The following is a 17487-nucleotide window of genomic DNA, read 5'->3' as shown; positions in this document are numbered from 1 at the left end:
GGGGTGCTGAAGAGAGTTTTGTCCGTTTTCCACCCCCCACCCTCTGCACGCGGCAATCGCATTATTAATTAACGCATTAAAGAGCTATTGCTGCCCTGAGATGGCAGGTAAGAGTGGGGGGAGGCCGCTGCCCCCAAAACTCGTTCCACTCAGGGCGGGCCGCACCCCCAGCCCTCCCCTAGCTATGCAACTGTACTCCACTCTTTGCTGTTCTATTCTACGACATTGGCCTTCCACTCGATGACACTGTACACCACTCTATGCTACGCCACACCACGCTTTGCCACTCTACTCCAGGCCACTCTACTCCAGGGTACTCTACTCCATTGCACTCTTCTCTACGCTGCTCTTCTCGATGTCACTCTTCCCTTCGCCATTCTTCTCTATGCCACTCCACTCTATGCCACTCCACAGCACTGTAAAACTCTATGCCACTCTACTTTACGCAACTCTACTCCACTTTTTTGATTCAACATTGGAAAATGAGAGAATATGGTTTCATATCAGAGGGGCTATAGTAACTATGGTTAGGGGGCTTACAGTAAGAATTGAACAATTAATCTAAATTTGGGGTGCTCCGCTATTTAATAATTTTACACTGCATGCCACTTTATACTACCCTACGGCATTTCACACTACACTACTTCACTCTCTGATATTTTACTCCACTGTACCTATGCCACTCCATGGCACTCAATGGCACTCTACTGTACATCACTTCACTCTACGCCACTCAACTCTAACATTCCATGCTGTGCCGCTTCACTCTGACTGACTCTTTACTGCACTCTACGCTATGCCACTCTACGTCACTTCACTCTCTCATTCCATTTTGACACTCTATTCTATCCCACTCCACTCTGCGACATTCTACTCCACTTTGTCACTCCACTCTCCGACACTCTACTCCACGCCACTCCACTTTAATACTAAGACACTCTCCTCCATTCTATGCAGCTACCTCTATGCCACTCCACACCACTTTACTCCACTCTGTGCTACTCCACTCTACTCCACTCCACTCTATTCCACTATATTCCCCTCCACTCCACCACCCCTCCACCCTCAACTCTCCCACTACCACTCAATTGCCCCTGCACACCACCGCACTCCACTGCACTCCACTGGATATCACTACTGCATGAAACTCCACTCTACTGTATGACACTTCACTCTACTGCATGACACTCCACTCTACGATATTCCACTCTCAACACTCCAACACTCCACGCTATGCCCCTCTACTCTACTCTGCCCCTCTCTGACACTCCACTCTACTCTACGGCACTCCTCTGTACTCTATGCCACTCTGACACTCCACTCAGCAGTACTCCACTCTACTCGGCAACACTCCACTCTACTCAGCGACACTCCACTGTACTCTGCCCTACTCTGCTATATTGCATTCTACTCTACGACACTCTACAACACTCTGACACACCATGACACTCCACTTAATTCTACGCTCCATTCCACTGTGTGCCCCCCTCCAATGTACGCCCTCTCCACTGTACGCCCCCTCCACTGTACGCCCCCTCCACTGTACGCCCCCTCCACTGTACGCCCCCTCCACTGTATGCCCCCTCCACTGTACACCCCCCTCCTCTCTATGCCCCCATCCTCTCTATGCCCCCATCCTCTCTACGCCCCCTCCTCTCTACGCCCCCCTCCTCTCTACGCCCCCCTCCTATCTATGCCCCCTCCACTCTACGCCCCCTCCACTCTACGCCCCCTCCACTCTACGCCCCCTCCACTCTACGCCCCTACACTCTATGCCCCTCCTCCACTCTACGTCCCCCTCCACTCTACGTCCCCCTCCACTCTACGCCCTGCCTCCACTCTACGCCCCCTCCATGCCCCCCTCCACTCTACGCCCCCTCCACTCTACGCCCCCTCCACTCTACGCCCCCTCCACTCTACGCCCCCTCCACTCTACGCCCCCTCCACTCTATTGCCCCCTCCACTCTATTGCCCCCTCCACTCTATTGTCCCCTCCACTCTATTGCCCCCATCCACTCTATTGCCTCCATCCACTCTATTGCCTCCATCCACTCTATTGCCCCATCCCCTCTATTGCCCCATCCCCTCTATTGCCCCCATCCACTCTATTGCTCCCTCTACTCTTTCGCCACTCCACTTTTTTTGCCACCTTCATTCTGTCCCTCTGCACTTCATGCCCCCTTCACTCTGTCCCTCTTCACTTCAAGTCCCCGCCACCCTATGCCCCTCCACTGTACACCCCTTCACTCTACTCTGCCACTCTTCTCTACTCCACAACACACTACACTACTCCACGACACTCTTCTCCACAACACTCTACTCCACTGTTCTCTACAACTCCAGCCTACTTTACTCTACGACATTTTGCCACTCTACTCTGACACTCTACTCTGACACTCTACTCTGACACTCTACTCTGACACTCTACTCTGACACTCTACTCTGACACTCTACTCTGACACTCTACTCTGACACTCTACTCTGACACTCTACTCTGACACTCTACTCTGACACTCTACTCTGACACTCTACTCTGACACTCTACTCTGACACTCTACTCTGACACTCTACTCTGACACTCTACTCTGACACTCTACTCTTCTCCACAACACTCTATTCCTCGACACTCTATAACACTCTACAACACACTACTCTACTCCACGACACTCTACTCTACCCTACAACTCCACTTTACTGTACTTTACTCTACTTTACTTTACATAATGACACTCTACAACACTCTGCTATACTCTACAACACTCTACTCTGCGACAATGTACTCTACTCCACGACACTACTCTACAACATTCTACGACACTCTTCTCTGCGACACTCTTCTCTGCGACACTCTTCTCCGCGACACTCTTCTCCGCGACACTCTTCTCCGCGACACTCTACTCCACGGCACTCAACTCCACGGCACTCTACTCAGCAGAACTCTACTCCACTGCACTCTACTCCACGGAACTCTGCAGCACTCCAATCCACTCCACGACACACAACTCCACTCAACTACACACAACTCCACTCTACTACACACAACTCCACTCTACTACACACAACTCCACTCTACGACACACAACTCCACTCTGGCACACAACTCTACTCTGACACACAACTCTACTCTGACACACAACTCTACTCTGACACACAACTCTACTCTGGCACACAACTCTACTCTGGCACACAACTCTACTCTGACACACAATTCCACTCTGACACACAACTCTACTCTGACACACAACTCTACTCTGACACACAACTCCACTCTGGCACACAACTCTACTCTGACACACAACTCCACTCTATGACACACAACTCCACTCTACGACACTTTACTGCATGACACTATATGACTAACTACTCTACAACGCTCTACTTCACAACACTCTATTCCACTCTACTCTACGACACTCCACTCCACTCCACTTTACGACACTCTACTTGACTCCACAACACACTACTCCACTCCATGACCCTCTACTCCACGACACTCTACTCAACTCTGTGACCTTCTACTCCATGACACTCTACTCGACTCCACAACACACTGCTCCACTCCGTGACACTCTACTCTGACAACCTACTGTACGTCACTCAACACTATGACACTACTCCACAACAGCCTACTTCACTCCACTCTATTAAACTCTACTCTACTAAACTCTACTCTACTACACTCTACTCTACTACACTCTACTCCCCGACACTCTACTCCCCGACACTCTACTCCCCGACACTCTACTCCCCGACACTCTACTCCCCGACACTCTACTCCCCGACACTCTACTCCCCGACACTCTACTCCGCGACACTCTACTCCCCGACACTCTACTCCCCGACACTCTTCTCTACCACACTCTACTCCACTGCACGACTCTCTAATCCACTCCCCAACACTAATCCACTCCACGACACTCTAATCCACTCCAATCCACGGCATTCCACTCTACACCAATCCACTCTGACACTCTCCTCCTCTCCACGCCACTCTCCTCTATGCCACTAACTTTTAGCCATGCTAAATAGCAGCCCTGCTGGTGTACAACATGGCTAAAGCAAATTGGGAAAGCCAGTAGCTCTTGTATAAGCTTTGACAATGCTTGTTTGAAACTAGTGATAGAGTGACATGTGCAATTGTACTTATTTTGATAATAGTTCTCATTTTTTCTCTCTCTCTTCCAGTGGAGACGTCAACTGTAACTGGCCATATCCAACAGAAGACGACACAATTTGAATTTGCCATTCGCTTTTACATGTTGTGAAAATAAGGCTCTTCTTGAGTGGGCCACAACAAACAACGTCTCAGAATGTACTGGTGTGTGGGCGTCGAACAATCAGAGGACTCTCAAGGGAGCAATATGGATCAACATGATGGTAAACAAAACAAACTCCTTTTTAGATATGTTTGTTTTAGAAACAATTATAAATTATTCTGTAAACTTAAGAATCACCAGCTCATTGGAACGCTGAGAACTCCATTGGAGACAGTAGAGTGACTTGGGCCTTCTGATGCAACATTCCAATGTTTGCCTGCTGCTCTGGGCTATAACTCGAGTTCAGGGCCCTAGCAGCTGACTGCAGCGCTATATTATTGCATGACTTCAGGAACTGTGGCAAGGCTGTTACTTGATTTGTTAAGAATTCTGAGTCTGTCAACTTTCTGTTTCTCATTGTAATGATAGACCGTTGTAGAAACTGACAACCTTGAGGCCATTCTCTGCTGATGCTTGGGTGTGATAAGGTAGAAGATGTCGAAGAGAAGCACTCTTGTGGTGAGGGACACCTATTTAAGGTTTTGGTTAACATGCTATAATAGAAATGTTACTATAACCTTGTTCCACAAAAGGCTATGGGAACCACATCCTTTCCTGCTCGTCAAAGTGCGCTTTGCTTCTTTTCAAGTCACTCGCTTAAGCTTGCAGGGTTGGCCAGGAGTCTGCCGCAGCAGCGGCCAGAGGCCTCCAAGATTTTGTGGGAGTGTGCAGATAAACAGTGATACATTCAGCAAGCCCTGATTCAGGAGGAACTACTATAATATAGGAAGTGGTTTTCACTACATTGTTTTGGCCTCTGTGCTGTTTGAATAGAATGGACTCTTTCTGATTGCCTTGTTTTTAGATGTGGTGCTTGTTCTCATATCCCACAGGGCTAAGTCAGACTTGTGTTTGCCGAGATCTTGGCTTTTATTGTTTTTTGTGTGTTATTCTTGTTCACTATTATTTTAACTATTATTTATGTTCCTTGTAGCCTTGCCTTGGGAAAGAGTGTCCAATGCAATGTAGACATTGCTGGGGGACGATGAGTATATTTGTCTTACCCCATTATTTTATACATTTTTGGTCGCATCCTCTCATGTTTAGGTCATGTTTTAACAGGTCGATGTTGAGGACATGCTGCGGGTGAGCACAGCTTGTGCATCGCTGTCCCCCCAAACTCCTGTCTAAGTCAAGCATATCTGTGCTTCACTGGCCTCAGGACATAGGGTGCTGGCCGTTTTAAGTTAAGTCCAGCCGCCAAAGATGAATTGCTAGCATTCATCTTCACCTCTGTGCCTCTATAGATTACTCTATAATTCTGTTTCCCAGACAAATATGCTCCAGTAAAATCAGATCAAAAATCATGCCCCATTATTCGAGATACGACTGACCCTTAATTCTTTGAGATAATTCAGGCTTCAATTTCCTCTTACAGAGGCATAGCTAACAAGCTTAGGACAATGCTGTTCTCAACTCAGTCATTTAATTAAGCTTCTCCAAATCTAAATACGCAGTGCGTTCACTGTGCACTTATTGATGCCAGATAGATGGTGAAGCACGGTATGGTCGTGATTTATTATAGGTGAACAATTGCATTTTTTGTTTGTGACATAAACGTGGCTTAAAAAGCACTCCCATATTGATGTGCTTATGACCCTCCTCTAAGACTATTCTATCATTAGGTCTGACCTCCTACTGAATACAGGTGGAGGTATGAACACTATCTTTTGTAAATCTTTTCAAATTCAACCTTTGGATGCCCCTATCTTCATGAGTGCTGGAATCCTTTTATCTGATAGAGCCTTCTAGCCATAGATTCCTTACCTCAGAATTATCCCTAGCCATCAGACTGGATCTGGACATTTTTTGTGAGCAGTACCCCATATACGCCAGTAGGTGACATCTTTCGGCTCTGTGTGGTATTGTCCATGCCGTAATGGAAATTTACAGTACCTATATAGGCGGCACCAAGGTGTGCTGACATCAGTTGTTTTCTTTCCCCACCAGCCAGTGCAAATCCGGGAAGAGCTACCCCTTAGTAATTTTTGACTAGGTTTTTTTTTTTACGTTTTATTGATGTCTTCATTGAGGTTTACCTCCTGGTGTGGCAGGGATTTCATCCAAGAAGGCTTGCTTCAAGCCCTACAGCGCCATTACCAACAGATGTCCGTGACGGACCCGCACCTTGTATGCCTCTGATGCCTTGAGAGTGATCAGGACCCGAATGCTTGCTCAGACTGCCACCCCATGCACCCGAAGGCCTCGAGGGAGCGATCTCTCAAACTTATGGCGGCACAGTGATCGAGCTCCCGGTTGAGAAGAATGTCCCAAGAGTGGTCCCGGAGACCAAGGCTGTCGTTGCACTCAAAGTCCTCCCATAAAAAGAAGTCGTCAAAGCGTGCTGCTCCTTCACATAATCCATAGGCCAACGATGGAGAGTCGCCACTCGAGGCCTGGCTCTGCGGTTAAGCCAATGCCTGGGTCAACTCTGCGAGTTTCTGGGAGATGGCGTGACCCTTGCCCAATTAAGAGAGTCTTATGAGGCCCTGTATCTTATCTTTGGGCAGCCCGTTCCCTCTGGCGTGTATTTGTGCCCCACAGGTTTGGGAATGGCCCCTATTGTTCCATGCCGGCGGCTCTGGAGCTAGTCAGACCCCAAGGATGCACAGATGGATCCGGATCGGCACTGGTCACGCCACCTCAACCTTGCCTGACACCGATCCCGGGGCCAATGCTCACTGCACTGCAGGGATCACCTGCGGTGACATCCGCATTCTCATCCAGAGTCTGACAAGGAGCCAGAGGGGCACCGTCCAATGCCAGCGCCATTTGGAGCTATTCCTTCCAGGCCAGAGCCTAAACCCTATTCTTATGGGCTAAGACTCGGGGAGGATTGGGAGGGATCACTGGACCCTGAGGAATACCAGCCTTATAAGGAACAAATAGACTGATGTGAGGATCTTGGTGAAGCCAGTGGACATTGACACTTCTCCAGACACTGACATGCTTTCTCCCCCTACCATGGATACGGAGGAGGGAGCTTTATTTGCAATGGTGGTGCAGAGGGTGCCTGAGGTCCGGGACCTTAACTTGCCCTCGGTGGCAGTCAAGGCTAATGTTTTGACGGAAGTGCTTCAGCCAGGATTATCCCCATCAAAACCTCTTCTCTCTTGTAATGAGGCACTTACTGACACCTGCTTGGGACTTGGTCCAAGCCCAACACTGGCTCCTGTGAACAGGATGACTGCCCGCTGCCAGTACCCCATTTCAGGGGCCCAAATTTTCTCAATCGACACCCAACACCGGAGAGCTTGGTGGTCGAATTCTCCACATCCCATGTAAATCCTGGCACATTTCCTACCACATCCCTGGACACGGAATCCAAAAGGCTGGACAATCATGGGAAGATGTTTTCTTCCACTATCCTAGCACTGTGGTCTGTGAGAACCATGTGCCTTTTGGGCCACTATTCCCTCGTTCTGTGGATACAGTTGCACAGGTGTTGCCAACTGTCGCGGAGTAGGCCCGGGCTGTTCTTTCCCCAGCAGTTGCCGATGGGAGGGATGCAGCTAAGTTCACCATCCGCTGTTGACTGGATATCACTGATTTACTAGGCAGAGCAGTTTTGTCGAAAGTGGCCCTGCGATGCCACGCCACGTTGAGGATGACTGGCTTTTTTGGAGAAGTCCAGTTCTCCCCTTTGGACATGCCCTTTGCTGGCCCCGTCTCTTCGGAGAGAAGGCGAATTTGGTACTGGAGCGCTTTAAGGACAGCAGGGCTACATCTAGGTCCTTAGACCTTTCTGTGGCCCCTTGTCACCTTCAATCCACCATTTGCTCATTTCATGGCCACTGAAGGGGCATGCAACCTAGTCTTTACTTGCCCAACCACCAAGGCATGCAAGCTTTCCAGCTTCTGCTGGGTCACGGACGCTGTTCCTGCAGGTCCTGTGGGTCAGGTGGCCAGTGGTCGGGTCAGTCCACCAACTCCCCTGCAGCTGCAGTCTCCAAACCCTCCTGGTTTGCCCTCTTACCATCATGGGCACCTAGTGGGCAGAAGGACTCGCCATCACCTGCCCTGCTGGCAGTCCATAACATCGGACAAGTGGGTTTTGCAAATTGTCTGTAGGAGCTACTCACTCCCCTTTGAGACAGCCCCTCCCTTCATGCCACCTACTTATGACAGGCTGATGGAGGACCACATGTCTGTTCTCCACCTGAAGTGATGGCTCTTTTGGCCATAGGAGCCATAGAGCAAGTGCATGTGCCAGAAGGTTGTGATTGGTATAACCGCTGCTTTCTGGTTCCCAAGAAGGACGGAGGCCTTCATGCTATCCTCGACCTGCGTGCTTTCAATTTCTTCCCCAAGAAGTGGAAATTCAGGATGCTTACTCTTGCTCAGGTCCTGTCTGCCCTGGACCATGGAGACTGGATGGTGGTGTTGGACTTGTAGGATGCATACTTGCATATTCCTGCCCTGCCTGCCCACATGCGTTGCCTTCAGTTCACAGTGGGCCACAAGCATTTTCAGTTCACTGTGCTCCTTTTTGGCCTCACAAGCGCCACACGGGGTGTTGACCAAGGTGCTGGCAGTGGTTGCAGCTCATTTGCAGAGATCAGGGGTGCCAGTCTTTCCCTAACTCAACGACTGGCTGTTGAAGGCGGGTTTGCCCCAGCCCATCACACCTGACTCCCTCTCAGACACTCCATTTTTATCTTAGCTTATCTGGACACGGTGCAGTTTCAGGCCGAGTCCAGGATATTCAGGCTATGATATCGATGTTTGTCTCTATCCTTGAATTCGATGAAATTGACTCTGAGGCTGCTGGGCCTCAGTTCCTCCTACATCCTGCTTGTGACACATGTTCATTGGCATTTGTGGACTTTGCAGTGGGACCTGAAGTTCCAGTGGGCGCAGCATCAGGGGAATCTCTCCAACATGGTCCAGATCTCGGAGGGAACTGCAAAGGACATGCAGCGGTGCCTTACGAATCACGATTGGGTCCGCAGCACGCCACTCTCCCTGCTCCAACCAGATCTGACATTGCTGAGAGATGTCTCTCCTGGGATGGGGTGGCCATTTGGGAGAGGTGGAGATCAAAGGACTCTGGTCTCCGGTGGAATCCAGACTCCACATCAACCTATTGGAGCTCCGAGCAAACCGATTTGGCATTGAAAGCCTTTCTGCCCACCATCCAGAGATGGCTAGGGCAAGTGTTCATGGACAACAGCTCTGCCATGTGGTATTTCAATAAGCAGGGCGAGGTGAAGCCGTAGACCTTTTGTCAAGAGGCTCTGCGCCTCTATACATAGCTGGAACTGCAGGGCATATCACTGGTGGTTCAACATCTGGTGGATTCTCTGAACGCCAGATCGGACAAACTCCGTTGAAGATGCCTAGCTGATCACGAATGAGATCTTCGTTCGGAGGTGGTGCTAGCTCTCTTTCTGCATAGGGGATAGCCTTGGTTAGACCTGTTCCCGACTGCAGAGAACTCGCAATGTCAGCAGTTCTGTGTGCTGGAATTTCCAAGGTGTCTCTCATTCAGATACTATTTTCATCTCAAGTGGAGCTCAGGCCACCTGTACACCTTTCCGCCTATACCACTCCTGCCCAGCGTTTTCAAGAAGGTCAAAATCCAACAGGCCCAAGTCATTCTTGTGACTAGGGACAGGGCAAGGAAAGTCTGGTCTCCGGAGATGTTGAACATGAACACCAGTCCTCTGATCAGGCTGCCCCTTTGGGAGGATCTTCTGTTGCAGCACCAGAGGATGGTTCTCCACCCGAACCTGTTGATGCTTTTCCTTCTTCTGTGGAGACTGAGTGGCAACAGTTAACAGCTTTCGACCTTCCGCCCAAAGTCTGTAACGTTATCTTGGCAGCCAGGCTCCCTCTACCAAGATGGTTTACACCTGCTGTTGGGTAAGATTTGTGCCATGGTGTACAGACAGCAGTATTTATCCCCTTTGTGCCCCCCTTTCTCAGGTTGTCCTGTTTGCTCTTTCCCTTGCCCAGCAGACCTTTGCTCTGGGCACTGTTAAGTGATACCTTTCCGCAATCTCTGTTTTTCTTCGATTGAATGATCAACCTTCCCTTTTCCAATCTCCTATTGTACATAGGTTTTTGAAAGGTTTGCAATATATGTCTCCTCCCACTCCTTTTGTTATGCCCCATTAGGACCTCAATCTTGTCCTCACTTTCCGTATGTGTGCTCCGTTTGAGCCTCTGCAAAATTGTTACCACCGAGACAGCCTTTCTCGTAGCTTTAACATCTGCCCGGAGGGTCAAGTGAGCTTCAGGCCTTGTCATCCAAGCCTCCTTATCCTAACATCTTGCCAGACAAGCTGGTGCTTCGTACGCGGGCTTCTTTTCTTCCAAAAGTGGTCACTCCATTTCATGTAGGCTGAACCATCACTCTGCCTACTTTTTATGCTCTACCTCATCACTCAAAGGAAGGCGAGCGACTCCTCTATTTTAGACCCAAAAAGAGTGTTGTCATTCTACCTTAACCAAACACAAGAGTTCTGGATGAATGACCAACTCTTTGTGGGGTATGTTGGAGCGAAGAAGGGCAAGCCTGTGCAGAAGGGGACTATCTCCAGATGGATCGTGCTTTGCATCAAAATCTGCTACGGATTGGCTAAGAAGTAACAGACACACAATTGATAGATGGAATGCAGAACAAATCAAAACATTCACCCCCAGTCAAGAGATCTGGGTTAAATCCATCATAATTTTACTCACCATGCCACCCCACTTTAGACCTGGCCATATACAAATCAATCTTGACCCTGTGCCTCATGGGAACAGTCTAGCCCGAACTGCTAAGCCAGATCCTCCCTGGATTGGAAACAAGCATCCTAGGACCGGTTTTGGTGTTTCATCCCTCTTCAGCCAGGATAGCTTGAATCCAGTGGCACAGTGAGCCCGGGACCCACGTCTGGGCATACCCGGCGCACTTAAGGCGAGGAAGCAAAATACAAACAATTGATGGACGGAATGCAGAACAAATCAAAACATACAACCCCAGTCAAGAGATCTGGGTTAAATCCATCATTCTTTTGCTCACCATGCCACCTCAGTTTAGACCTGGCCATATGCAAATCAGTCTTGATCCTGTTCCTCATGGGAACAGTCTAGCCCGAATTGCTAAACCTCCTGAGTGTTTGCGTTATCATTTCACCAGAGCTAATGCTGCAACCACAGCATTAGCATGCAGAGTTCTGGTCCTGGACATCTACCAGGCAGTAACGTGGGCTTCCCTGTACACGTTTAACAAACACTGCTGTCTGGATAGTCAGGCCCGTGGGGATGGGCATGTTGCCCTTACGCTCATGCACTTCTTCCTATTGTGAAATTGGTCTGCAGACCCTCATTCCGGGAAGGGGGGTGTATTGCTTGGGTGCCTATTCTAAGGTAAGGAATCTGTGGCTAGAATTCTCTATCAGATGAATAAGTTACTTAACTTCGGTAACACCTTCTCTGGTAGAGACTCTATATTACAGCAGATTCCTTACCAACCCACCCATCCCCTCCGCTCTGCAAATGGATTTCTAGGGACAGGGCTTTTTACGACCCTAGTTTTCCACACCAGTGGTCAGTGTGGTCCCCTCCCCACTTCTCATGTGTAAAGTTGCGAAAAGTAACTGACGTCCGCGCGCCAGGGTTGTGCCTATAGAGGAACCTCAAACATCACTTCTAGCGGGGACGATGCCATGCGGAGCCAAACGACACCATCTACCGGCACGAAGGATACTGCTCACAAAACATTTCCTGATCCAGTCTGACACCTGGGGATAATTCTAAGGTAAGGAATATGCTATTAGATAGAGTCTTTACCATGTAAGTAGTAACCAAAGTTAAGTAACATGTTCATTAGCTATTTCCCTTTTTACCAGACTCCAAACTTAGTCTTGTTAGTCTATAAAGTGCCTTTTGTTTCAATATAAATTTAAGTCCATTTGTATACAGTTCTATTCACATTAAAGGTCACATGATTGATCTACTCTTTGCCCCTTATGCATTTTGACCTTTTTACACGTCTCATTAGTCTGATTAGAATATTATGCTACCCTTTTTTGTTTCCGCTCAAAAAATTCATTTAACCCTGGCCTAAAAAGACAATGGGCAAATATTTAAGTTTAGAAGATAGAGCCATCTTTAAAAGAAAATATTCCAATATCAACTAACAAAATAGCTGCTAATACTACTGCTCCTAATGCATAGAACAGGCTCTTGGCTCCATCGTTTCTTTAAAAACGCACAAATCTAAACGTTCCAAACCCTTTTCTCCTCTATTCTCAGACACTGAAGGCCTGATTAACAAAGGGCCATCGCATTTGTGATGCAGGCCCCGCAGTCATGGGGAAGTCTCTGCACTCTAGGTGGAATCTCTGCAGTGAGAATCATTGCGGAGATTCAGCCCTGAGTGTGGAGACTCCCCCATGACTGCGGGCCTCCTCCTTGAGTGTGGAGGTCCTTTGTGAATCAGGCCCTAAAAGATGGAAAATGAAAGTACAAACATCCTCTATGTAAATGGAGACTCCATTGCACAGTGACGGACTTAAAAGAAAACTGTATTTAAACCCACTGCTAGGGTGACCAACCGTCCGTAAATTTCACGGACAGTCCGTAAATTGGGCCTCACGTCCGTTGTCCGTGAGGATCCCTTTTACGGACGCCTTTTGTCCGTAATTTTAGCCATCACAGGGGAGCAGCGCTGCTCCCCTGTGAGAGGCCTCACACCCCCTTGATGCTGGCGCCTCGCACTCCTCCCCGAGCTCAAGAGCAGCCCCACCCGCCCATTGTCATTCAGTATGTAGGCTAATTGCCACATACAGAATGTCAATGGGGCAGTCTGGTCTTGGGTTGGAATGCAAGCACGTCTCTTTTCAACAAGAAACGGAACCTGCTTTTAAGCAACAATATTACATTTAGCCACACAGAAAGCAAACGAAGTCCTTTGCATTTAATAATGATGTCTCTAACAGGATTGTCATACTATTCAGACCGGCCATCCTATTTTGTTTCCAGCTGCTACCAATACTTGTAGCTGAAAATGTATTCAGTAAAAAGTGAAACAAGCATTTACAATGCAACGGTTTCGCCTTTGGAAAAGTTTGAGCTATTGGCATTGTAAATGACAACATTTGTATTTATGTGTTGGTTTTGAAAACAGATAAATAAATGGCATTGTCCTTTACATTGCCAATAGCTCTAACTTTTCCAAAGGCGAAACCGTTGCATTGTAAATGCTTGTTTGTAAGGTATTGAAATCACTGGAAAACACTGGGAAAAAACCCACCAGAATTGACCAAAAATAAAAACTGAAAACAGGAAAGCCTACTTATAGGTAACATTCTCAAAACCATCCATCAAATATTCATCTCTGTGCCACACAATTTTTTTACCCACCCATTCCGACTCGTATGTACCATTACACCCCGCTCTTTCATTGAAATGCTCCTCTCACACATACTCACAGACACGCAGCCTTTCGTCTTTCAAATTTCCTTTTTCTAACAATTCCTGCTTACTTTGCCTTCTCACACACTTAACCTCTCTTTCACTGCCTTCTCCTGCTCACTTCCCTCTTTTTCTTACCCCCTTCTCACAGACACTTTCAATGTTCTGCTTCCTTACAAAGATGCATGCAAACACACAAGCATGACTATGTTTTTTATGCACCCTGTCACCAGTACAAATATTGAATAATCATTTTTTTAAACTTAACGTAGCTGAAAACAAAGCTGTATTCCACAATTTGGCAATAACAACTTAGCTGCCCTACTCACACAGTCTAAATAGAAACTTCTATGAGGAGATTTCGACTTAAATCAATGCATGACGATTTCAAGAAAAAACATGAATAGTAGATTGACTTCATATACAACAATTAAAGGTACATGCATTAACGATTTGTAATACATAATCGATAAGTAACTAGATAAATACATGGCTAGATAAATGGACACACATAAAAGACTAAACAAATAGACAATTTATAAGCAGTATGGGTGGGAGCAGTGCCGAAGACACATTCAGTTGGAAGCAGTGGTATCACAAAACAATTAACAAATGAGCAGGAGCAGCTGGGAGCTGTGCCGTCTGAAAACAATGAATTAAAAAAACAATATAAGTGCAAAGTGCGTTGTTGTGGGGAATTGCGCAATAAGCCACCAAAAAAAAAGAAGACATTGACAAAGCTACGGCTGAAAGCTAGGAACAAGTTATATGATGTAGCCTGTGCTAGCCGCATCTTAGCACTTTTTTCTGGCAGGAGTACTGTGGGGGGGATAGGATAGGTGAAAGAGGGGCAAGCAACATCAGGGGAGGGCGAGCAACAAACTGAGAGCGGGTAAGGGGACGGCAGAAGCTGAAACAAAGGACAAGCAAAGAGGACCACGGGGCAAGCACAAACAACAGGAAAGGAAGAATGTGGAAGGGGCACCAGCCAAGCGAGGACGAGGGATGGGGCATGGGACAAGAACAAATAACAGTGGAGTGGGCACGGGGCAAGCACGAACAACAGGGTGGGAGCAGGAGACAAGCAACAACAGAGCAATGATTTTACAGACACAAAACGTAAACCAGTGAAGACAATTATAGACCAGAAACAACAAGGAGCAATTGGGTACCGAGCAGCCCAAGGAGAGGGAGCGAACATTAGCATACATGAAGAGCTGGTCAAAATTTAAAAAAAAAACATTTCTGAGCCTGGAGACGATCCATAAGAGTCAACTACTGAGAAAACAAGACAGACGAGGGCAGCACGAGGAATGTGAGACAAAGAAAGAGCATAGGTACAACTGTGTAAATCCATGGACGGCGGGAGGGGGCGGGAGTGGACACGGGGGGCGGGAGGGGGCGGGAGTGGACACGGACGGCGGGAGGGGGCGGGAGGGGGCGGGAGTGGACACGGACGGCGGGAGGGGGCGGGAGGGGGCGGGAGTGGACACGGACGGCGGGAGGGGGCGGGAGGGGGCGGATGGGGCATGGGACAAGAACAAATAACAGTGGAGTGGGCACGGGGCAAGCACGAACAACAGGGTGGGAGCAGGAGACAAGCAACAACAGAGCAATGATTTTACAGACACAAAACGTAAACCAGTGAAGACAATTATAGACCAGAAACAACAAGGAGCAATTGGGTACCGATGCGAGTGCGCAGCATACGCCCGTTACTGGCTGTAAAAAAAAACATCGATCCATGGAGCGAGCGTTTGCATATCAGAATAAGCAAGGGGAGAGGGATCAGCAGCGATGCGCGGGCTGCAGGGGAGAAAAGAACCCGGCAAGCAGGAGGCGGGGAGGGGGGGGGGCAGCTGCAGCCCAAGGAGAGGGAGCGAACATTAGCATACATGAAGAGCTGGTCAAAATTTAAAAAAAAAACATTTCTGAGCCTGGAGACGATCCATAAGAGTCAACTACTGAGAAAACAAGACAGACGAGGGCAGCACGAGGAATGTGAGACAAAGAAAGAGCATAGGTAGAACTGTGTAAATCCATGGACGGCGGGAGGGGGCGGGAGTGGACACGGGGGGCGGGAGGGGGCGGGAGTGGACACGGACGGCGGGAGGGGGCGGGAGGGGGCGGGAGTGGACACGGACGGCGGGAGGGGGCGGGAGTGGACACGGACGGCGGGAGGGGGCGGGAGTGGACACGGACGGCGGGAGGGGGCGGGAGAGGACACGGACGGCGGGAGGGGGCGGGAGAGGACACGGACGGCGGGAGGGGGCGGGAGAGGCACACGGAGGGGGCGGGAATGGACAGACTACGTAACTCCGCCCTGGGAAAAAATCTCGGGAACGCCCCCGAATCTGGTCCGGCCTTGACGGACAGATCTCTGTTCCAATGGCTAGCCTCCATTTATGGAGCTAGCCAATGGGACAGGGGGGCGTATTCCATTCTCCTTACTGGAAATCAAGAGATTTCTCTGGAGGCGGAGCTAAGAGCTCCGCCCTCCAGCGAAACCTAAAAAAGGCTACTGAGTCAAGAGTAATGGCAGCCGTCCGGGATGTGGAGGTTCGATAATGTGGTAGTCGTTCTCCCAATCCAGAATAGGTACCCAGTTCCAGCCTCTCTTTTACATTACTTTGAAAAAAGCGGGAGAGCAGAAGACTACTGGAGTGCCCAGACGCTTTATTATTTATGTTGCAGTTATATACAGCGCAAACTTGATCCAAAGGCAGTGCAGCGCTTTACATGAGCATCTGCTATATAAGTTCCCGAGAGGTTAGGTTATTTGCCCAGAATCACAGGCTGTTGAGACAAGGCTGACACTCTAACTCGGTTCACCACTAGGCCTGGGCAGAACTCGTAGAATTTCACTCTGTGGAATTCTACAAAGTTAAATAAAAATTCCATGAAATTTGGCAGGGTTCTGTAAATGGCAAGAAAATGCTCATCGCACTGTCACTTTTCACCGGTGGCACGTTTTGTGCTTAAAAATCCGTGCGAACAGTAGCATGCGGTGCACACGTGCGTGTCAATTTTGTTTTGCATGCTCCTGCCTAGCTTTTTCTCCCTGCTGCTTTTGTTTCCCAACTTTCCAACCCATCCAATCTGATCATCCACTTCCCAGTTACTAGAGTATTTTAATAACTGCATGAACATTATATTTGGGTCTATATATGGAAAGGCTGGGATGGACTGGGCGTTTTTAGATCGAGTGTACTATGCAGCACAATCTGGCTGGATGCAAAAGACCGATTGTGGGCTCTCCAAGAACTTACAGGGACTTACAGCCCACCTGTAGCTCACCATTGGCTGGCTTTATTATTTCTCTCATTTACTTTTTCTTATTCAGTGTCTTTACTTGTCCCATCCTGTCCATCTTCTTTGTCCTCTGTATGATTGGCTGCCTTCTAGCCTTCCACTGCTCACTTTTAGTGAACTCACTTTTAATTTTAGGTGCTTTAAGAGAATGCATTTTTTATCCCTTTCCCTCGTGTGCTTCTCCCCCTGCCAAATACTCACCCGCTCCGCTACAGCACTCCCTGTTGCTATCTCCCTCGTGTTGCAAGCTCTCTTCATGCTTCTTCATCTGCCAAGCTCCCTAGCCCCACTATGATTGCTGCCTTTTTTTTTTAAAGCAACTAATAACCATTGACAAAGCTAATAGTTCTGGCTTGTTGCAGGTGTAACGTTACTTGTTGTGCTATATATCTGGATACAATGACAAGAGCCAAAATACCAGTTTGGCGGTACACTATAATAAGCACAGATT

General features: G+C 48.4%; 1 protein-coding gene across 2 annotated transcripts in view; it reads left to right on the top strand.

Moving 5' to 3' along the window:
* Positions 1-17487, top strand: part of LRRK1 (leucine rich repeat kinase 1) — a 917814-nt gene that overhangs the window by 246963 nt on the left and 653364 nt on the right. For both annotated transcript variants that reach the window (XM_078683102.1, XM_078683103.1), the window contains exon 2: positions 4186-4377. In XM_078683102.1, the coding sequence (XP_078539228.1) occupies positions 4311-4377 (67 nt within the window). In that variant the 5' untranslated portion in view covers positions 4186-4310. The remainder of the gene's footprint in view (positions 1-4185; positions 4378-17487) is intronic.

The sequence above is a fragment of the Lissotriton helveticus genome, chromosome 3_1 (genome assembly GCF_964261635.1).
Source record: "Lissotriton helveticus chromosome 3_1, aLisHel1.1, whole genome shotgun sequence".
Classification (NCBI taxonomy): Eukaryota; Metazoa; Chordata; class Amphibia; order Caudata; family Salamandridae; genus Lissotriton; species Lissotriton helveticus.
The sequence above is the reverse complement of the archived record's forward strand: the minus strand, read 5'-3'. Positions and strand labels throughout refer to the sequence as shown.